The sequence below is a fragment of the Globicephala melas genome, chromosome 18, assembly GCF_963455315.2.
Source record: "Globicephala melas chromosome 18, mGloMel1.2, whole genome shotgun sequence".
NCBI lineage: Eukaryota > Metazoa > Chordata > Mammalia > Artiodactyla > Delphinidae > Globicephala > Globicephala melas.
The window spans coordinates 45,479,474-45,504,434 of record NC_083331.1 but is presented as its reverse complement, the minus strand read 5'-3'; the positions used below and the strand labels follow the sequence as shown (position 1 = coordinate 45,504,434).

Sequence of the window (24,961 nt, the reverse complement as noted above, 5' to 3'; positions counted from 1 at the left end):
TTTAGTGTCCATAAATAAAGTTTTCTGGATATTAGCCACACTCTAATTTACATAATGTCTATGGTACTTTCAAATACAAAGGCAGTGTTGAATAAAATATTTGCTAGCTAGCTTTTTATAGGAAAATTTTGCTAGTCCTTGAGTTCTGATTAACTCAAACCCATGTGGATCTTAGGCTGTGGTAAATGGAAGCAGCACAAACTAAACTGTCAAACACCATAAAGCCATAGGATTTGGCATTGAAAGGAAAAGAAATTAAAAGCATTGAGGAAAAGAAAATTATATAGGTGAGGACAGTACCACCATGACATTGTTATTTACTTTAAATGCAAGCCTCCATGACAGTCTGCTAAAGTACTGAATTTAGATTTTCTCTGGTTGATTGTCTTGGACTACTGTAAATATTTTAGTAAGGTAACTTTGAGGAGGGAGGAAAAGGACATATACTGTTTATACAATAATAATTCTACCTTAAATCCCAAATAGCTAAATGTCTAAGATTATATTAAATCATTAGACATTCTGTATTAGTCTATTATGTATCAGTGAAACCCATACACTTTTACTGTTTAATATTCATAGAACATGAAGAGTCATAGGCTTGGGATGTTAGGTGTTTTGTAATCCAGCTCCCTCCATGGTGGAGAAAGCATTCCTGCATCCTCTCTACCCATTTTTATATATCTATTTTATAGAAGGCCTATTCTATTTTCAGCAAATTTAAGAGTGTGAAGGTATTAATTGATCAAATTAAAATTTTCCTCTCAATAGCTTCTACTTTAACTTTATTTTCTTGGAAAAAATATCTCCTAATTCTTCTGCGTTCTAACTATTTAAATATTTAAGTCCTCTGCTATAGTACCTGTGGTGTTTCTTTTTTCCAGACCAAAATTCTAATTTCTTCTGACAATTTTTCATCAAGCCTCTTGGTTGACCTTCCTTTTCTTAAATAAGCCCCCTCCTCACTACCCCTCTCCTGCATATTACTCTAGAAGTGAACCCATCAGTGAAGAGACCAGAACTAACATAAACCTCAGTTTGGACAATAGTTTATAAATTTAGTCATAGTTCATAACTATTTTTGCTAGTTGAATGTGTGACTCGGTAAATCTCATGCATTTTTGACATGAAATTCTACTAAGCCAATTCTTTATCTTTTACTTGTATTAGGAATTTGCATTTATCCATATTAATTTTTTTTTATTTTCCAGTCTATTGATTTAGGCTCTTTAGATATTCTTGAGTGTTAATACTCCAAACTATCATATTAGCTATTTATACCATCTTTGTATCATTTCCAAATTGTAAAAGGATTGTATTACTTTAAATCACTGAGGAAAATAAATAGTATAAATCAAGAGATCAATTCCTCTTGTCATTAGAGATTTTCTAATAGGCTGAAATGTTCTACTAATTGGTTCTCTTTGGGAATCATTCATCAAGTAACCCCAAATCCCCCTGAATGAATCAATATTTTTCTCACTTTTATTTAATAAATTCACAATGATATCATAAGGATTTTTAAAAAATGGTTCTTTCTGAAATAAAAAGAAAATTAAAAAGAAGCAAGACAACATATTTTAGTGGTTTAAAACATGGATTCTGGAGGAAGACTTCCTGGGTTTATATTCCAGCTCTGCCATCTCCTAGTCTTATGACCTTGTAAAAGTCACTTAATATCCCTGTCTTTGTTTCCTTTTCCGTACAATGGGGATTATATCATTATTACCTCATCAGGTTGTCATAATGAGTAAATTAGTATTTATAAAATCATTAGAAGACTTTCTATAGTGACATTATCTTCATATTATCACTGGTTTATTTTCCCCCCAAGTATTCACAATCTTCTGTTTAAAAATAAGTTCTAGAATTTTATAGGGAATCTGTGTCAGGCTTTTGAAATATAGTTGCAATTATATAGTAAGACCTCTCTCTCTGTCTCTCTCACTCTCTTTTGCTTGTTCAACCCTTTTCACCTAACAAAAGTAGTGTATTTTGCTTTTGGTGGGTTTGCTAGTTCAGTAGTATATAAAGCAGACTTTTTTTTTTTTTAAAGCAGACTTTTAAATGTATTTTTTTTCCAGATTTCACTTTTCTTTAGTGATAATATGGAATTGTTTTTGAGAAATTTGGCAACATTCATATTATTCTACATTACTGAATAATCTTTCCTCACATGCCACATTACAGCATTTTTCTGAGAACAGGGAATATGACTTAACTTTGTTAATTTTCTCTGCCAATCTGCTGTTTTGTGTGTGTGTGTGTGTGTGAGTGTGTGTGTGTGTGTGTGTGTGTGTGTATGTGAGAGAGAGAGAGAGAGAAATAGAGATTGTTTATGACATTCTCATTTAAAGAATTAAACATTGAAAAAAATTTTAAATACAATGTATACATTTTCCATTCTCTAATACTTTTTTTCAAAACAGGTCCCTAAAATGCTATATCAGTAAATAGGACTTTACTTGCATGAAGTTCAAAATGTTTAAAGATCATAAAAACTAGAACCAGAGTAACCAGATTCTTGAAGTAGATTAAAAAATCTTACAGCAATGTCATTTACCTCATGTTTGCTTTGGGGTACAGAATAGTTTATCTTGGGACAACCATAAATAACTCTAGATGTATGCATCACTTTTAAACTTTTTTTTTTGCAAAAAAACTATTTCGTCTAAATTTTACCTGGATTTAGAGAAACAGTTAAGTCTTCTCTCTTCATGTTTATTTGGGTATTGATATTAAATATGAAAAGAGAATGCTAACAAGAAAAAGGAAGTATTAAAACACAACTACCACTAAGGATGCCATACATCAGTGTATTGAAATATAAAACATATTTAGATCCATGAGTTTATAATAATACTAAATATAATACAATTCTCCCTTGGAGAATTCTAGGGAATTGATTCTTTTAAAGGGCAAATAAGGGTTTAAATAAAGGATAAAGGGGTGGAGTCAAGCATTTTCCTGCCTTTCCCATACAGACTGTCCCTCAGGATAACACAATGATGCATGAGAGAAACTTTCTATTCATATAAATAAATGAGTATGGAATGAAATATTGCAAATAAATGAGTATGGAATGATATATTTCGAATCCATCAAATTGCACGTCCTAATGAAGTGATGAATCTGGGCTATGATTATCAGTGGTGGCTGGCATCATAAAATGCAACCAAGAAGACATTATGCACTTCCAGTGAAAGCATACACCACCATCTATGAAGTACTCTTGCCCCCAGATCAACTTGAATCAAGCATCCAGATGCACTTACGCCAGAAATTCAGAGGACAGAGGAACACCGAGACAAATTAGACCCATCAAGGAACTGTAAGCAGTTCATAGAGGTGGTGGTCACTTAGAACATACACAGTGCCTTAACTAGATAAAAAGTTGGCTTTAAACATTTGGCACGAACAGAGTGATGCCAATTGATGGCAATGCTGGCCAAATCAGAACTTACCATTTCTTCCTTGCTCTCCTCCCTCTATTCTACCTACTTGACTATAGAAAAGGAGGGACTTCTCTTTTAATTAAGATAATAGTATTTATTATTACAGAAGCCTGAGGTATAACTTCTGAGTCGAGACTGCCTTTTGCCGCTCAAAGTAACTGTAGGAGTTTATATTACCAAATAAGAATCTGGAAAGTTACTAGGCTGCCTGAATTTTCATACAGATATGGGAAAAATATAGTTCCCTATCAACACTGAATAAGTTTGAAGAGACAGTAGGAGAATAAAATGATGTTGTTTATGACTACACTCATGGGTCTTACCACTTTCCCATTTAGCAAAATTGAGTATTTCTTGAGTATCATCATCAAAACAAATAAAAAGAGCTATGTAAATATCCCTTGAAGCCTCAATTTAGAACTCTGAGTTAAGGAGTTTTGATGGTGGCTACCAGATATTCTACCAGATGCAAGTATGTTAGGTTTGTTTATGTCTTCCAGAAGTACTTTTTAACATTTTCCTAAACCCAGAATCCCAATCCTATTATTTATCCTTTCAGTTCACTTTTCCAGAATAAGAGAATATGGGTGTCACAATCAGTGTGTATGATTCTGGATTTCACTAACAGTATTTACTAGCTGATGATATATGCTCCATGAGGGAAAGGAGTTTTGTCAGTTTTGTTTACTTACGTGTAACCAGAGCCTAGAACACTGGCATATATTAAGTGCTTAGTAAATATTCTCTGAACGAATGAAGTCTGAGTTGTGTTAAAGCTCAGGAGTTTAGGTTTTATAAAGTGCTAGTCAACTTCAATTTCATAAGATAAAAGTTGTATTAAGATAAATTTAACATTAGAATATCTTCTCCCCACTTCTATAACATACTCAATAAGGGAATTGCTAACTGATAAAGAGATGAAAATGAAGATAATTAAAGAGAGCAATATAAAGTAAAGCTAAATGAAATAACCCATTTAGAGAAATAAGTTGTGATTATTTAATCTTACTCTAAGAAAATATTTTAAGTTGATAAAATATAATGCATTTTGTGGTGGAGATGAGGCAGCAGACACAATACATTTTTTAATGTTTAATTAATCACGTGTGTAATACTGAATATTTTATATGTTTTATTTAATTTTTATTTAATTTATTGAAGTACAGTTGATTTACAATGTTGTGTTAGCTTTGGTTGTACAGCAAAGTGATTCAGCTATATATGTATATAGGTATATATTCAGCTAGATATATGTATATATATTCTTTTTCAGATTCTTTTTCCTTATAGGTTATTACAAAATATTGAGTATGGTTCCCTGTGCTATATAGTAGGTCCTTGTTGGTTATCTATTTTATATATAGTAGTGTGTATATGTTAATCCCAAACTCCTTTTTATTTTGGAATTTTAGAATTCATTGTTTTAAATTCCACCTTTGATTCTGAATTGTGGTAGAGACCAATACTTCTTGTTCTACCTAGAGGCAATAAATGCAGCTTTCCCTTTATTGTTATTCTGATACCATTAGTTTATTAGTATGACCTTTTTTTTTTTCAGTGAGAGTGTATTCCTCTTACATTTTCATTTATTATTGTGGCTAGTTTTATAAAGATGGAACACTGCAAAAGATTGTGTTTTATTGATTGGTGGAGTTATGATGCAGGACTGTAAAGCAGTGTGTTGAAGTATTAAATTAAATATTCTTCCTCTTTGTCCTACTTCAGGGCCATTTTGGAGGTTAAAGGGTCTCACACAAATGAAATGATAAATCCAGTTTACATAGTTTCCCTATAGACATTGAACTGCTTCTTTCTTATTATGTCTGAATAAAACTCATTATCTATTTTGTTTCAGTAATAATTATGAGATTCTCTCCTAAGCAATTCTTTACTGTCTCCATTATTCTCCATCTTATAGCATACTCTGGAAAGGCAAGCATATAAATATGATAAAAGAATTAAGCTGTTGAAATAAATTAATTTATTGTGCAACAATGTATTCAAATCTTACTTGCTCAATGGATTTTACTTTAATGAAATTCTTCAAAGAACAATACATCATGTTCCAAAGATTGAAATTATACATTAAGTGAAATGACTGAATATGTTGTGTCTCAGTTTATAGAAAGTTTCAATTAAATACTTAAGCTTCTAAAGCATAAAATTTGCATAAATTAAAATATTTCTTTAAGTAAAAGTATTAAATATTGTCTGTATCCTTTGTTCTTAGACAAAAAATATAATTAAAGTAAAAATAAGCTAAAGCTAAAATAAATACTACAATTTCACCTATGTTTCCTAAGCCTTAAATTATGATTTACTATTATTTTACATTAAGATTTTAATCTAGCTTATTTTTGACTTAGTTTATTATGTGACCTTTAGAGTGTTATGAATGTATAAGTGAATGAGTGAATAATGCATGAATGAAAAGAATCATCAAGGAAAACTTTTACAGTTAAATAAAATTGACTAATGAAAAAATTGTTATACTTATGTGGAAAATAAATAAATAATTGTTCAATGGCACAATCATTGTTACTAGAGTTTTGTGCACTAAATATTTACATATTTTATGAGTTAACTATCTCAGGAAAAAATCAGTTTCTCATGCTTTCCATTAGTGCCACTGAGAAATCTATTATGACAGGAAACTCAGACTTGCAAAATGATTTTAGAGGGATTGATTTATTTCAAGATTGCACTTTACCTCTGTTTGGCTAAACACATGCCACTGAAAATATGATCACTTACATAATTATTCAGAGGAATATTAAAATGTATTGATGGATAAACATTGATTGAGTGACTTTGGGAGAAAATAGAATGGCTAATTTAGAAAATTTTATTTATATAAAAATATAATAATGTTGTTTCCTAAATATATACCATGTGTTTCTGCATAATCCAAGAGTTAAGAATTAGATGTATTAGGAATTAGCTTTAAAGCTTATCAAACTTATGTACCTCTTTATCAGAATTTCGAGAAATCAAGGTTAGACTCTATATCATATATATCTGGTCATGTATGCAGTTAACTATAGCATGGCTTATTAATACATTTATACAGACTAAAAAGGAGTTCTATACAGTTTTATAAATCCATACTCTATAATAAATGCACAGATATTCCAAAAATGATACAAACTCCAGCCTTTGAATGCTGCACAGAAGCCAAGATTATCCTTTGATTTGTGATTGCAAAGACTTGATGTGAACTTTATTGCCTTATTTTTAAATTAAAAATTGTGGGATATTTGTGCAATTGAATATATTAAAAAGTAAAAAAGATAAACTATTAATACATGCGATAACCTGAATGAATCTAAAAAACATTTCGTTGTGTAAAAAAAACCAGACATAAAAAGTATGTACTATATGAGTCCATTTTTATGAAATTCTAGAACCAGCCAAACTACTCCCTGGTGATAGAATTCAGAAAGACGTTGCTTCTGGGGATAGAAGGAATAGGCTGGGAAGGGGCATGAAAAATCTTTCTGGGGTTATGGAAACAGTCTAGATCTCGACAAAACTCATCAAACTGAACACATAATAAATGTACAGTTTGAAGCTGCTTCATAGTTTAAGGAAGGGGTGAATGTTAAGAAGAAAGATTTATAATCCCAGCTGCTTTTAAATTATAATTAGAAGATAGGAAGTAACTTTTGGCATCCAGATGTGGATTCTCCGCTCTTTTAAATCGTATATGTGTTTGTTTTTTAGAAATGTAGGTCATTTGTTTGCCATGTGAACTAAAGAACTTATACCATTTAGAAGCATAGCTTGTTTGATTTATTTATTGTGGAAAAAATAACTAATATTGTGTTCATTTTGCATGTTGAGACATAGAGTTTAAAAATACGTCTTGCAACTTTTGAGAGTAGAATTTAGTTGACATTTTTCTTTTTTCCTTTTGGTACAATATTGTTTGACCTGGCAAATTATTTGTTGTAAAGTTCCTTTTGGGACTATTTTTTTATTTTATGGTATATATATTGAGAAACAGTTTTATGTATGGATTTTGGAAGAGGGCTTGGCTATCTTGAGGGTTACTTTCATTTTATTTGTCATGATCCTCAAGAATAGAACCTCTGTTGAAGATGTTTATTGACAATGTGTAGGACTGAAAAATTAAAAGGGTATGAAACAAGTGGTGCTCAGTCTTGGATATACATTAAAATCGCCTGGAGAGCATTAAAAAATACTGGCTTCTGGGCCCCCCTTCAGACTCAGTGTATAAGGTTGCTGTGAGAAAGTACAACAAACTGGGTGGCTTAAAACAACAGAAATTTATACCCTCACATTTCTGGAGTCAAAAGCAAGATGTCAGCAGTACCATGCTCCCTCTGAAATTCTAGGTAGAATCCTTCCTTGCATCTCCATAGTTTCGCCTGGTGGCTGGCAATCCTTGGCAATCCTTGGCTTGCAGCTGCAGAGCTCAGATCTCTACCTCATCTTCACATGACATTTTTCCCTCTTCACAATTTTTCCATTTTTCACATTTTTCCAATATCTTCACAATGTCCTCTTGTGAAGACATCTGTCATGTTGGATGAAGAGCCCACCCTACTTTAATATTACCTCATTGTAACTAATTTCATCTGCAAAGACCCTATTTCCAAATGCTCACATTCATAGGTATTGGGGGTCAGGACTTCAATCATTTTGGAGGGACACAATTCAACTCATGACCTTCAGTAAGCCAGAATCTTGGGGAGTAAAGCCCAGGCATAGGCATGTTGAAGAACTTCCCAGGTGATTCTAATTCTAAGTAGAATTGCAACCCATCACAAGGCTTAAAGGAACTTTTGAGTTTGAAGACATATATGACCCTCTTTCTCTGTTAGTACAAAGTCTTGTGTGTCTTCCATATTACATTAGCCTTTGATATTTTGAAAACAGCCTCCTACAGGCCGATTCCATTTTAGAACTTTTTTCTTTTAAAAAGTCTGCTTTTTTTCATATTTGCATCTTTGCACTCTAATCAGGAATAATTTACTTATTATTTATTATGTATCATGTATCAGTTTATTTGTACACTTCCAAATATTTATGAATTATTGAAAAGATTATTCTTCAAGGCCTGTGTGTGTTGATAGCTGAAGGTATAAACATCTTGTTGCTCGAAGAAAATATTAACAAATGAGTATCTTATTTCTTAATCAGTAACTCTATTTATAATAGCTCATTGGAGACAGTTATACAATACATTTGCACATTGGTCTCATAGGGAAGGTGCAAAACTTAAAGGGGAAGGTATGGAGTGGGACCTGAGTGTTAACATAGAACAGTATCAGGAAACATGATACCAGGTTTCCCTGGGATAAAACTAATACATATTTCATGAATTTTCCCTAATATATTTGTGTGGTTGCATTGGAGCTAGGAGTCTGAAAATTATTAGAATCAAAGAAAATTGTTCAAATGTTAAATAATAATAGATTTCTATGATGCCTTAAAATGTAACTAAGTATATCCAGAGCAGCCCCATAATGAAATAGGTGTTAACAATGCCTCCGGTATTATTATTATGATGTCATGGTGATAATCTGTGTGTTAAATGATCCTAGACACTTGCTGAAGCAATATAATTTATTTAAAGATTTTTTAAATTAATAATTGTCTAGAATTAAAACCTGCTTTGTTCTGTTAATTCTTTGTTGTCTAACGGTTCTAAACTGGATGTCTTTTTTGATCTCTCCTTTTATCCAAAGAAGGCATTGACATTTACCATTACTACAGCGATGTTCACCTATAGAGCCATTTTCCTTTCTATTCTTTCTTTACTTTGACTTTTCTCAAGATAAAAGGTGTCGTTTAATCCAAATAAATGTTGATGAAAAAATGTGTTTGTCTTCACGTATCTATAGAATTAAGAAAAATCAACATTCCTTAAGCAAAGGTCCAATGTATTTACCTCTTTTCTCCCCCTTCCTCACCCCCCAACCATGGTGGTGTAGGAGCGTGTTCCCGACAGCCCCTCGCCTGCCCCCTCCCTGGAGGAGGGCCGAAGGCCTGGCAGCCACCCATCATCACACCGCAGCAGCAGCGTGTCCAGCTCCCCAGCCCGGACTGAGAGCTCCTCGGACAGAATCCGTAGGTGTCGTACTTCCACTTGTCACCATTTTAAACTTTATTAGGTGCAGCTGGCTTTTTTAATCAAAATGCCCTCATTCCAAATAGATCTCAGATGTATCATGTTCTGACGCTCTGTAGCAATAGCCATCTCTCAAAATTATGTCTCCCAGTTTGCAATATCATGAGGTATGGTACTACATTAACAGGTTCTGATATAAACTCCCTCTCTTTGATGCCACACATAAAGATTTGAGCTATGAAACAGTTAGAGAAAGTAAGTAACCTTCTAGATTAGTTTCTGAGGTAAACACCTCCAACTCTCAAATACCTAGCATCCAAGTATACTGTTTATGGTTTATTCCTCTTCGTTCCTTCAATCCCATCCCTGCCATTTTTTAAAATTCAGTAATTTTTAAACTTCATCCTTGTATTGACAAAGACATCCACAAAGAGGAATAAAAGAAATAGAATTCAAAATAACTGATTTTTAAAACATTTTGTAGTCATTCAGAAGATCAATAGATTGAAGAGTGTGAAATTGGTTAAATTTTAGGATTTGAATTAGTAACAGTCAATAATGCATATTATCATCACGTTATTATTATTAAATTCTAAAAAGTAAGGTTATATTTTATTTCATGATCACATTTTCAGATATTTAATCCTGGTCCTTATGGCCAAGAAAATTAAGAGTAAAGTTAATACACCATTCAATTAACTGGTTATTTTTTGTATGTACAATAATCTAATATTATTTACCAATAAAATGAGCATATTAACAGACTACCTTGGTTGCTAAAACCAATACTTACTGTATTGTTTACAGACTTTAGTTATTATTTTAGGAAATCATGCTTATAGCATAAACTTCATTTAATTACACAAAATTTATTGAAGTTATTTGGTTGTTGAGAATATCTTCATAATAGAAAAAAGCATTTCTTAGAAAGTGTCTTTATAAGCTATAAAGGAAAGTTTGCATATCCTCAATATAGATACTGTGGAGGCGGATAACATAAATATTGGTCAAATTGTATGTAATAAAATTATTTTTAAAATAGTCAATCATTGACAATTACATAGAATTCAATGTAATTCTAAATATGTATACTTTATTTAGCCTGTTTATATTTCCCTAAGTTTGTAAGAGATGATTATTACTGTTTATTAATAAAAATGGATATAGCACTTGATAATCATTGCCAAATCAATTATATTTCTGGGGCTGGTAAACCTCAGTTAACACTACTTCAAAGCATTTTTCAAATAAAATATTTTCGATATGCCTTTGTGCCATGCTGTCGTTAGAATCAGAAATTTAATGATGAATATTTGGTTTCATGTCTAATGCTTTTTAAGGTATCATTGGAAAGGAGCTGTCCTAGAAAAGAAAATTATATTTTTTTCATAATACTTAATCAGAAATACAGACAAATAGGGAAAGATTTGAGAGTTTTGATATACAGTCTTTGTTTTACTAATCATATTTTAAAATTCTTGATAGAAACAAAGTAATTACTTTTGCATGCATGGACTACCATAATTGTCCAAATGGAAATATTGACACATGTACACACACGTGTACACATATATGCATATACACACATACATGTGCAAATGTATGCATATTTATTTTTAACTTTAGACTAACATAAAAAATTCAAAAATAATTAAAAATTCTTAAATATTTACCATCCAGTTTCACTCAATCAGTTGATCTTTCTGAAAGATATACCTGATAAAAGCCTAATGCCACCTTACTGTCCTTATCACAGACACTGTGCTTCTTTACCTCAAATACTCCATTGTTTATTTTGTACAAACAAGGAATTTCCCTTACATAACCACAGAATAGTGGTTAAAATCAGGAAATTAAGACTATTATCATACTATTCTATAAGCTGCACACCTTATTCAAATTTCACCAGCTTTCCCACTATTATTTTTTCCTTTTTTTCCTGACTAATATTTTTAATAATAAGAGATTTTTCTTTCCTGGTCCAAAATCCAATCCTGGATCACATGTTGAAATTACTTGTCATGTGCCCTTAATCCTTTTAAATCTGAAATGGTTCCTTAATCTTTTTTATCTTTCAGTACCTTGACATTTTTGGAGAATGCATACCATTTATTTTATAGAATGTCCCTCAGGTTGGAATTTTTTGATGTTTTCTCATAATTTGACTTAAGTTATGTATTTTTGGCAGGAATGACACAGGCATGATAGTGTGTCCTTCTCAGTGCATGATTTCAGAAGATATATGATATTTTGCCAATACTTGTGATAACCATCACTTGGCTGAGTTAGTGACTGACTTCTAGATTTCTCTCTTGTAAAGTTCCTTTTTAAGTTGTTTTTAACCTTTGTAGATAATAAGTATCTTGTGAGGAGATATCTTAACATTATGTAAATGTTCTATTCTTCATCAAACTTTCACTTCACTACTTTCACAATTGTTCATTGAAGATTCTTCCCTGAAACAATTATTACTATGGTGATTTCCAAATGGTAATTCCTAACATAGTCTTATATATTATTTTATACACATTTTAAAACTATACTTTTTGCAGTGAAAGTAAGGTTTTATGGAATGATTTTTCTTCAAAATTTTTGCACAAAACCAAGATTTTCATGGGCAATTTATTAAGAAATTTATTGACTGGATTGTGATCATAAGGGTATTTGATCATCTGCTTTATCATTTCAGTAGTGACAGGTTACTCTTAATAGTTCAAGAAAGAAATTATTGTTTTTAATCATTCAACCATTTAATAGGTATTAATTGGGCTCTTTTATTTTTAAATTTGAGTTCAAATCCCAATTTTTAAAGAAGTACTTTGATATCTGTGAAACTTCGTGTTTTATTGACTAGAATAGGACTCTTGAAACAGCTATGTCAGTGCCTTAACTTGTTGAAAACACTATTTGCCCTCTCATGCCACTAGAATTTTTTTTAAATTATGTTTTAACTTTATAGTATTAAAGAGTGTTCTAACGTTAAGGTTGCAGTTTTTGCAGAGTTAAGGAAGGTTATATGCTAAGGAGAGAATGTGATACACTAGATAAAGCTTGAATATTTCATTTGTAATGGTTATAGGGGTATGGCCATTCAAAAGTATTCCAGACATGAGAAAATATACATATTTTATGTGAAATAAAAATAAGATAAAGCAGTTTCATTTTCAATATATTTCTGCTTGTTCTCAAAAATTATCATAGTTATCAGTTCTCACAGTGTTCAACTTAGAGATAGATTATAATTTTAAAGTTACACCATAGTATTATATTTATTTCTGAGTCCAAAAGAATTTAAATAAGTTATTTGAATATTGTATATTATGGTGTTTTAGTCTTTATTATTTTGTTTCTGACTTGACAGCTGTCCATCAGAATGGTTTGTCCATGAACCAGATGCTGATGGGTTTATCACCAAACGTACTCCCTGGGCCCAAAGAGGGAGATTTGGCCGGTCATGACATGGGACATGAGTCAAAAAGGATGCATATTGAAAAAGGTAATATATGATTATAAGGTCTTGTTTTTCCTGCTCAACATATGAACTAGGTTTTAATCATAGAACAACATATATTTCTAGATTATATTAGAAGATGGCATATAAACATTTAAAAAACCTATAATATTAAGTAAAATGCCTATTCAACAAAAAAGAAATATGAATGAGACATATTTATCTTAAACAACAGGTAAATGTTCATTTATTTTCCAGTACGTTTAAAAAAAGAGAATTGTTTGTTTTAATTGTTATCTCTGAGTTCCTCAAGGACTATAGTTGTTCTTTCTCTGTGCTTTTAGGGCCAATTGTCATTTCACTTAGCATAATAGAGCAAGGACAATATACAAAGGATTATTATGATTATTTTTTGGATTAAAAGACACATGGTCATTTGATCAACCAAGAAATATAGTGAATCTTATCAACCAATGTACTAGTAGTTGTTTTTTATACAAAAGGTACAATTCATTGGCTGTCAAAAAGGAAGATAAGTAAAATTGGCTATTTAGATAATCAGAATGACATGATTGGAGAAAGACTGAGTTTAGGTGGACCAACCATTTTTCCTCGAAAATGACTATTCACAAAAAGTAAAAATGCTTACATAAACATTTTTCTATTCAACATGAAAACAGCTCTGCTGAGTCCTTAGGAAGAAAGAACACTGCATTTCTATAAATTAAATTATCGGCATTATGCAATTAATAAGAAAATGGTAATCTTTTCTAGGTGCTAACATGTCAAAATCTAGGCATATTTGAGAGCAGCATTAAGGCAACTTCCTAATTATTTATTTTAAAATTCGCTTTCAAATATTATGACAAAGCTGGGTGGAACATATACAAGTGCATCAGTGAACAAGATTGCCTCTAAATGTCTAATTCTAATTTTCTGTGAGTTCTTCTTCAAAAATGAAGAAAAATATATAATGCCTATGTATCTTTTGACATATACCTTTTATATTTAATCAAAAACAAATTTGAGGAAATATTATGGAAATTTTTATAGTAATAAAATATAAAACTGCATAGATGATTTAAGTTTTAAGTAAGAATATTGAAATATAAAAATTCATTATTTGGGTTAAGTAGCCATTCTCCACTAGGGTTCTATGAAAGAATGAAGCCCTATAGAAAATGATTTTAGTGATTCATTTCTCAGTTTTCCCATAGATGCTACATAGCTAGTTTCACTTGAAATGCATAAGAGAGAAGTTTTATGATATACAGTGGTTGTCAGGATATTAGGGTTTAGTTCTCTTGCAGAACCTTGGTGAAAAAAGGTTGGGAGTGAAATATAAAAGCCTGGAGGTGGTAGTGAAGAGACCACCAAAGAAATGACCAATAATATGATTGGAATAATGAATCTCACTGGAATTTTTGGTGGGAGCTTTCTACACTCTCATGTTTCAAGTTGAGTTGACTATAATTTTTGTAACTTTCTTTTTCCGTGAGTCTTCAGTTCTGTCTGCCTATCTGCCCATCATCTGTCTATATACCCATTATCTATTTGTTACTACTATTTTAACTTTGCCATCATAGAGCCTTTCCTGAGATACCATACTAGGTTGATATAGGGATCCCACTGCTGGTGTTCCTGTGTGCCTGCCCTCCAAATCTTCATTACAACATTTTCCTTGTTATTTGGAAGTTATTTTTTCATTGGTCTGCTTCCAGTACTAGACTGTATACGCCTTGGAGTCATGTGTGTATTACATTTGCTTTAAACAGACTAGACAATCTATGAATGCATATTGATCTGTGCTAAATTACTAGAAGATTCTAAGAGATGGTGAAAGTTAAAATAACTGTGATGATGAAAGGCAAAAGGTGGAATTTCATAACCTTTAGAACATACATTTATATGAAACAGTAGAATGTTCTGGCCAGGAATATACACAAAAACTTTCTATATCACTAATGGTACTTCTTATCACATCTTAAGTTTTTTAAATGGTTTTGCTGTCAGAATAAAGACCTTGATCATATCCCAACAGTTTTTCAATATTTTAATGTATATTTTATAAAGGAAAGTAAGTTTTTAATATTCTCCCTAGAAATGTGAAACTACCTTTAAACTCATAATTTCAAATGTAGTTATGGAATCGTGGACATTGTAATAGATTTTGATACTCTTACAGTAAGAATTTTATTATATGATGCTCATCTCTTTTATGTACTCTCTTTTATGTATTTTTCAGCATACTGAATTAATAGTAAATATTCATAGGCTTTCTAGATTGATAGGGTCTACTAAATTAAAAATTGTTTTCTTTCATGACTACATTTATCATGTGCTGCATACTTGCCTTGTAAATTTCTTACTACACATATCTGTATTAAAACAAGTGACTTCATTTAGAGACATTTGTAGAGAAATTAATTACATGTTTGTGTCATTTTAGGCTTGAACTTCTTAAATGTAATTTGCTGCCGACCACTTTAAATCATTCAAAAGATAACAATTCTTAAGAAAACATTGATGGGCTTCCCTGGTGGCGCAGCGGTTGAGAGTCCGCCTGCCGATGCAGGGGACAGGGGTTCGTACCCCGTACCCACATGCCGCGGAGCGGCTGGGCCCGTGAGCCATGGCCGCTGAGCCTGCGCGTCTGGAGCCTGTGCTCCGCAACGGGAGAGGCCACAGCAGTGAGAGGCCCGCGTACCGCAAAAAAAAAAAAAAAAAAAAAAGAGATACCAAAATTAGTTTGTATGCTGAGAATCACTGTGGTCTAAAATCTTAATCACCAGTAACTTTTAAGCATTTTAAAATCTTCTTAATATTAAAAAGCTGTTGACTTTATTAGAATATTTACGTCACTATTAGTTGAAGGACCAGTGGCTTTACAGGTGTTAGAACTCAGAAGTACTAAGTGCTGAGTAAATTTGCTACTTAGTTTTTAAAATAAAAACACTCTAATGGGTTTTTGAACCCAGGAAGAGTTTAATTAAAGTACATTCAAAATATAAATATGAAAAACAAGTTAGTGTATCAAGAAGTAATAGACATATAATATTGTTTCAAGCATCCCAAGTGTAAGGAGAAATGATTTTAATAGTATGAACTTTGACTAAAATTAGGAGTTTGTCAAGGATATGTGCTGAGGAAATCTATGATACAGCTCATAGCCTCAAAACCAATTTTATGTCTTTTAACTTTTCCAAACATACTGCAAGTTCTCTAGAGCTTTCTGGATTTTAAAAACATTGCTGATTTTTACCCTCAGTCTAAATTTAGTGGAATAGGCAGTACTAATTGACATTTTCTTTTTTTTTAATTGAAGTATAGTTGATTTACAATGTTGTGTTAGTTTCTGGTGTACAGCAAAAGTGATTCAGCTTTATATATATGAAACAATGAAAGAATTACATATGTATATGTATGTATATATATAATATATTATTTCTCAGATTCTTTTCCAATATAGGGTTATTATACGATATTGAGTATAGTTTCCTGTCCTATACAGTAGGACCCTTTTGTTTATCTATTTTATATAAAGAAGTGTGTAAATGTTAATCCCAAACTCCTAATTTATCCCTCCCCCTACCCTTTCCCCTTTGGTAACCATGAATTTTTTTCTATGCCTGTGAGTCTGTTTCTGTTTTGTAAATAAGCTCATTTGTATCTTTTTTTTTTTTTTTTAGATTCCACATATAAGAGATATCACATGATATTTGTCTTTCTGTCTTACTTCACTTAGTATGATAATCTCTAGGTCCATCCATGTTGCTGTAAATGGCATTATTTTATTCTTCTTTATGGCTGAGCAATATTCCATTGTATATATGTACCACATCTTCTTTATCCATATATCTGTCAATGGACACTTAGGTTGCTTCCATGACTTGGGTATTCTATGAACATTGGGGTGCATGTATATTTTCAAATTAGAGTTTTCTCTGAATATATGCCCGGCATTTAAATTATATAAATAGGCTCCCTGTTTCTTTATGCTGCACTTCTCTCTTTATCCCCACAAAATCTGTCTCTTGGTGCTAATTTACAGTGTTACTTCTCTTATGCATAATTTTTTCCCTGGGTTTTCTAAAATTGCTTTAATTGCTGCTATTTCCAACACATTTTTGAGCATGTTTTATACCTTGCACGTAGTTTCACATGCACATTTTTGTTATTATGGAATTTATCTAATTTTTTGCTAACCAAAAATCAAATGTATGCTACAGATATGATACTGTATGCTACAGTATCAGCTTTTTTCCAATTATAGAAAATGTGCACATTTATAATTGGAGCTAAGTACTGAATACCTAATTTATGTTAGTGTATTTCAGTCTTGGACTAAATAAACCAAAATGATATAATCAAAATTTACTGAATGTCAGATATGTGAAATAAACCATATGAAATACAAAACTTCCCTTCTTCTTTTGCTGCTACAGTTGCACAGAATTTTTCTTCATATATATTCTAATTTTCCCTATGGTTGAGGCTTTTCCCTTTATTTGTTTTCATAAAAAATATGACAACTTTCATTGGTGACTCCTGACATTTTATTTTTTATTTTTCATTTTTTCTAATTATATATATTTTTATTGAAGTATAGTTGATGTACAATATTATGTTACAGGTGTACAATATAGTGATTCACAATTTTAAGTTATACTCCATTTATAGTTATTATAAAATATTGGCTATATTCCCTGTGTTGTACAATATATCCTTGTAGATTATTCCATATATAATAGTTTGTATCTCTTGCCATTTTAGAAGCAGCAATAATTTAAGATGAGGCAGGAAATACAGGGGATTTGCTTCAGGCCATGAAACATTTCTTTTGTCACATATTCTTCCTTGGCAGTGCCCAATATTTCCAATGGTTAACAGACTTGTATGGAAGGTTCTCATTTTGGTATTCTGAATTTGAGGACATAGCACTAAAGGCAATAAAGTCGTTAGCAAACTGGCCATATTGGGATACCCTCTTATTAATGGTTTATTCTTAGCATCCAACCTTGTGGACCACTTTCCTACAAAACATCTTTCTTAAATGACTGCCATCACTTTTTTCCTATTTGTGGAAATAATTTTTTTGAAATATATTTCCTTTTGCACATTTCTCGTTGTTTAAAAATTCTACTTTTAGGATTGTCTTCAAAAATGACTTCCTTTTTTCAATTCTAGATTAACATTACACAAATTAATTTATAGTAAATATCATACACACATATATCAAAAATCTGAACCTGTTAGTATCTCATGTGACTATATAGATGTACACAGAGTGAAAAACGCTTTTCTTTAGAAATTTCTATATTTTGGTAATGTTAGTACACTATATGTGAGCCATTTATAAAATGAACTACCTCAATGTTACCTAAAGTTTACATTTTCCAGGAATTTATTATTATGTAATTAATATGAACATTACTAAAAGAAATAGGGCCATTTATTGATGCCGAAGATGTCAGTTGCTTCTCCAGGACATCCATAACTTTAGGTTTTAAAAACTTTTTTGGACACTTAGAAAGTTGAATCATGTTACCACTGCTGATAATTTTCATGAACTAAATGCTATTAGCGAGTATTTAGTTTTGGATACATTATAAATAATAATATACATTTATAATAATTTTACTTACTGTAATAGTTTTACTTTTACTTAGATGAAATGTCTTTTCCCCATGGAAAAAACAGAATAGACTATTAGTTATTCCACTTATTCAGCTTTATTTTTTTGAGCTTTTTTGATAGGCACAGAATGACTCACTTCCTCACTGTTTAAGAAATATTTTTATGTAGTCATGCCAATAGCTAATATTTTTATAGCATTAAAAGTGAGGTAGGAGTAAATTACTAGTAGATTAACATATTAGCTCCACATACAAATTTGCTTCATGTAATGATTTATTTATGAATTATTATAAATTATTTTATTCCCTTCATTTAAGATGTTTATTGACTTAATGAATTGATTATCTCTAATTTTTAATTTTGGAATTTATTTGCATATTGCTTAAACCATGGATTTCTATTTTTTCTAGTTTCAAGTTGAAATTTTACATATTCTGGTGTAGAAGTGATCTAAAGGGAAAGTGTACATTCTTCTGTATGTTTATTTGAGAATTAGCTCAACTTCAAACTTCATTTTGGAAATATTATATCCTATATTTTTTAGTGAAGCTAAAACAATTTTTCTTTTGTATATTTTTATTTCATACATGGGCAAATATGTATGTTTCTAAAAGAACTACAAAACACTGTCCTTTCTTCCCTGATTAGACATATTAAGAAATGTACAAAAAAATAGGCCATTAAAAGTTCAGTGACTCAGAGAGCTTTCTTAATCTTTTTTATCTAAACTGATAGCAAAATATAAATGCCAGTTTCTGCAGATAAGCTTCGTGTGATGTTGTTTTTGTAGAACAAAACAGGAGATATCTACAATCTCATATGTTTCAACCTAATACTTTTGAACATTTTTCTATTCTGAGATGTAAATTAGAATTTCTTCTAAAGAGCTTAATAAAAAAAGAAAAAAAATGACATTTAAAAATATATTTCCAATCTTGCCTAATATTCACAGTCTGCTTTTATTGAACCTTTTTAATATTCTTACATGTGCTTATGTGTGCCCCTGCACATGGGCAAACACACAGGGCTTTATCTTCATTTGATAGATGAGGGAGTGATACTACTTTGAATGCTATGTTATGAGTTAAGAAGCAAAGTAATAGCCCCCTTGTCTCTTGTACTTGAAGCAGTTTGAATTCCTCCATCAACTTGATGGAATGATTTAACACATCATTCAGCCTTGTTTGCAGGACCTGTAAGGTGACAGCAAAGCTCAGGTAAATCTTAAAGATATGGGAACTAATTTGGAGGAGTTTATATAACACATTAGATGAAAGGTCAATATGGAACTCATGGTTATTATGTTTAAATGCATAAAAACCTGATAGTATTTTGAACATATTTTAAAAGAGATATTGCCCACCCATTCTGGAGAACTGGGTATGATGTTTTCCTCTGACTTTTCCTTATCTATTACCACTTATTCTTGTGCCTTTTGGCAAACTATTCCTAGAAATTTGTGTGATAACTTCAGCATATGAAAATATGTTTTGTTCCAGTAGAAGCTATATTTTAAACTTTCCTTAAATTTTTACATTACCATTGTCGCTAGTATCTTATGCTACAGTTTCAGAATATTAAACAAGTACAATTGTTTTAACTACTGTGAAATTGACAGATGAAGCTGAAAACCAAAAGCACCTTTCATGGGATTTTAAACACTATTTTCCTCCATATGCCATCCCAATTATTATTTAGATATTACATTCCTAATTTACTGTTAAGGTTGATTAGAATTCAAGCCTCTCAAAAGCATGCACCAAAGGTCTTGGGCTGTAGAAAACATTTTTATAAAATAATCCATTAATGCAGAGGAGTGCAACTAAATTAGTTAGCAATTTGCTGAGCATGAATTAATGAATAGAGCTTCTTCCAGCTCCCAGAGTTGTAATTTTCATAATAACCTCAGACCTTTATTTGGCAGGTTGTTTAGTTTTTTCGTTTGAAGGTTTTCATTAGTCTAATGAGGACTGTGCAAGGGCGAGCAGTCAGCACAATTTACATGGGGAAGCTATCATAATAAATGAAGCAATTTGAATAACACGCAAGGGTTTATGCAACAAGATAAGAAGAGATTGTAGAGTGAGATTTAGAGGTAACCAATACATTAGACCAACTAATAACTGAAGTAATCCCAATAAAAGGCTTAAGTGAAAGGAATGAAATTAATGATATATACAAAGTTGTAATGATATGATACATGATTCATTAGATTAATAAAATAAGTATTCAATTGTTTTTAGTGCTTTTCGTCTAAGCTTTGTTTGTATCAGGCATTTTAATTAGGTTTGTTCACTGGATCACTTTGCTTAGTTAACTTTTAGACCATAGCTGAGGTTTTTAATGATATCTTTTCTTTCTTATTTACACTTTATAGCCTTGATAGTTCATTGAATTAATTATATGCAATATATTGTGTATGGAGATGTTTTTTAAAAGTAATTGCATATAGCTCCACCTAAGTGGTGATTAAACTTTAAGTATGAATGCCCAGTATGTTTCTCAGTTTTTAAAAACAACTGTTTTTTGCTTCTACTTTTGATAAAGTACCTTTGTAAGTAGTTGACAAAGGTTGTGATGTCCTATAATTCACACCAAATTGTAATAACTAAGATTTTTTAATTGCTAAATTCCCAGATTAAGAAGAGCCACTCATAAAAGACATTATTAGAAATTATTCATTTATAGTCAATGTAATTCTTTAAGATACAATAGAAAATGTGTCTTAAAAATAGCTATAATTTTATTTTCTTCTTTACATGTCTTTCTATTGAAAATGAATTTTTGTTTGGATTGGTTTGAGAATTAAAACTTTTATGCAAGTAATTCAGTCTGAATGTTCAGCATCCTTTTATAAGAGATGAAGAAAGAGTTGATAGGATTTTTTTTTTAATTCTATAGCAAGTGACATAAAACTTTAGAAAGCAGGTTTCATGTATGATATGTGAAGTCAAATTACTTTAAAACTAAGTAAAATGTAATTTTCAATGTCATCATGTATCAGCCTTTATGAGGTCACACCTTGAGGGAATTCCTCTTCTAGTTAAATATCTGTGATAAGTGGCCCAAATCAGTGGACTTTTATGAAGTGTTTGCCATTCTGTTGTTCCCTTCTTCTGAGTTTGGAAGTCCTGGCATGTATCTTTACCCCAGTTTCAAATCACAGTCTCTTGCTGTAGATAAATTAATGGATAATTATATTCCTTCTTTGTTTATGAAGGAAACAAGTGGTTTAGCCTTCTTACATTTGTGAATATGTTAAAAGACGGTTAGGATATATTTAAAAAATAATGATGGCTCTATATTTCAAACTTGTAATTATATTTATCTTTAAGGTTTAGCCTTTGAAAAGGGGCAACATTGAATTCTTCCATGGACTATATTTTGTTAATTTCTTTTCAGTAAAAACTACTTCCAGAAAATGAAGTCGTTTTCGTTCTTTTTCTTTCTTCCTTTCTCTCTCTCTTTCTTTTTTCTTTCTTTCTTTCTTTCTTTCTTTCTTTCTTTCTTTCTTTCTTTCTTTCTTTCTTTCTTTCTTTCTTTCTTTCTTTCTTTCTTTCTTTCCTTCTTTCCTTCTGCATTTGAAGTATATGGATACAGATTTAAATATAATTTTGTATCTTGATATTATCTTTGTATTAATTATAAAACTGGGATAACTATTAAATATTTTGTGGTTGCTAGTGGAGCATAAAAATAAATATATAATTCTTTGAGTTATATCTATCAATTTGCTGTATAATTGACTTTATAATTTATTTGTTATTTATGAATATTATTAATTACTATCTATTCTATCATGACCAAAACTAACCTAAGGCTTTTGTGAAAAAAGTTTGAGTTCACAAAGCAATTTCATTATTCATTTAAGAAGCAATTTTCACTGGAAGCACTCTAGCACAGGGGTAAAGAGCATAGTCTGAGAATTAGACCTCTTTGTATTCAAGTCCAGGTTAAAGTTGTAAACCTGGTACATTATATAACATCCTTGGTCTTCAGTTTTTCATCTGTGAAAATAGACAAATAGTACCTGAAATATAATCACAAAGTTTTGTTATGGGAATTAAGCGCTCAGCCTGTATGATATATTGTATACATGGTAGGTCCCTTCAGGAAAGAGACTGTGCGTAGGAACAGAATTCAAGGTGTGACTGGAGAGGATAATGCAGTAATCCAGGGCTTAGTAGAAGCCGTGCTGTCACATTTTGGTGCTCCATCTGATCTGCTTGCTGGGGCATTCAGTTGACTGATCCATCCAGAGGACACAGACACATCTTGAAGTGACACAGATCAGAGAGCAAGGTAGAGAGGGTGGACAGTGAATATGGAGCAGACTGACAGGAATCATAAGTCACTGCATTTCACGCTCGGTGAATGCGAGTTTGGGTCTGTGTTATTTACAACAAGATCTGCAGTGTCTGTCACTATGGTGCGCTGTAATGCGTTACATAAAGGGGTGAATGGTTTATCTGATCAGTGGTCATTTGATGTAAGTAGTAACACCAAAGAGAAGATCACAATTCCAAGAAACATTTGTAGAAGGATATGGAATAGTTTTATAGCTGTAATCTCATACCTTTAAATAAATCATTGTAAATCGTTTCTTAGTAGCATTCTAACAAATTTACCATTTATTAAAAAAAAGCAAGCAATTTTCTCTGTATTTCTTCATGTCTTCATTAATTCAGCAAACGATTTGCAATTACCTGCTATATGGCAGGCACAGTGTTTGTTGCTGAGAATTCAGAGATGAATTTTAAATGAAGGACATAAGACATTGTTCTTTTCTTTTTTTAAGGCATACTAATGAGAAGCTTTTGAATTAAATTGATGATACTGAGGAACAATCCTATATATAGGAGTTATTCAAAAATGCCATACTTCTTGCCATACTTTGCCTAAATGTAAACTCTATTAAAAAATGGCTATGTGTCTCATGGCTTTGTTGTTTCCTTCCATTTTATTGGCCATCATGAATACACAGGAAGTTTTCCATTCCACCTCCTCTACAGTCATGCAACAGGTGTAGTTTTACACCTGAAGCTAGATTGAGAATTGTCATAGACAGTGGTGTGCATTGCTTTACAGGTAACAATGAGACAATTTTAGGAAACAGATATGCAGTAAATCATTATTGTGTTAAAGGATGTTATCATGTTATCTCTCATGACAAGGGAGAGGACGTGGCACTTCTTGGCGACCTTTAACAGAAATAGTCCTTTTAAACCTAGATCTAAGGATGGAATGCCTTTCTGAGTTTTGCTATTTACAGATAGGATGGAAGACCAGACATGACCTACGTCATAAATTGTCTTGCAATTGGGGTGGGGGGTGGATTTTTGAAGACAAATAGTGCCACATTCTCCAAATCAGTGTTCTCTCCACTTATGCTATCTAAAATAAAATCCAAATCTAGGCAGGTGGGCAATTTAAGGGTAGTGTATTTCCTTATCTCACAAGATTTAAGTTAGATACTCTATGCATCACTTAGAAAAGTATTTGGAACAGTTATCTGTTCAAGAATGTTGGTTCCCTTTGTCTACAGAGAAAGAAATCAAGAATTTAATTATGTCTCCATACATGGAAATAAAAGCATTATGCAAATCAAGTTTTTTTTTCTGTAGTTTTCCTCTAAACTGCAATTTACATATTTGTTCTTGAGGTTTTTTTAGTTAGTTTTGTTTTAATCTAAGTATTTTGAGTTTTCAGTTTATATCATCTTTACTAGGATCCAGCTTAAAGAAAAAACAACATTGGATTATAAATCTATAAAAGACTCCAATAAAGGATGCATGCTAATGCCAGTTTCTCCTCCAAACATTACTCAGTGGCCAAAGTCAATAGGATTAAATTTTTCTTCTGTTGCTTTTGAGTTTCTAATGATGAACCTAAATCCTTTCAATCCCAACATAATCATAGCTCATGCTGCATCCTAACTTAAATGCAATATTCAAGTTTAGGCAGCGGGTGGAAGGAGAGAGAAGTCTATTCCAGTAATATTGGAGACAGCCTCCTTTTTTTGTTTGTTTATTATTAATTCATATTCCTCAAGGGTCTCCAATCTTTTATTTCATATATATATATATTTGATTCCACTATAATTCTTTTTATTCTAAGAGCCTTCATAGGCTTGGAATAATTGCTAATGATGCAAATAGCTGAGATTATAGTCCTCTCAAAATGTCCATTTATTGTCCAAATTGAATCCTACTTTTGGCTTCAAATAGCCAAAGCTCTAGGTTTTCTTTTTAAAGGTAGACTAGCCTTAGGATTATTTTTTTCCATAGTACATGGAAGGTACAATGAGAAACTCTAAAGTTA

General features: G+C 31.5%; 1 protein-coding gene across 2 annotated transcripts in view; it reads left to right on the top strand.

Moving 5' to 3' along the window:
- Nucleotides 1-24,961, top strand: part of DACH1 (dachshund family transcription factor 1) — a 415,401-nt gene that overhangs the window by 285,543 nt on the left and 104,897 nt on the right. For both annotated transcript variants that reach the window (XM_030838681.3, XM_060288119.2), the window contains 2 exons: nucleotides 9,416-9,551; nucleotides 12,914-13,048. In XM_030838681.3, coding sequence (XP_030694541.2) covers nucleotides 9,416-9,551; nucleotides 12,914-13,048 — 271 coding nt within the window. The remainder of the gene's footprint in view (nucleotides 1-9,415; nucleotides 9,552-12,913; nucleotides 13,049-24,961) is intronic.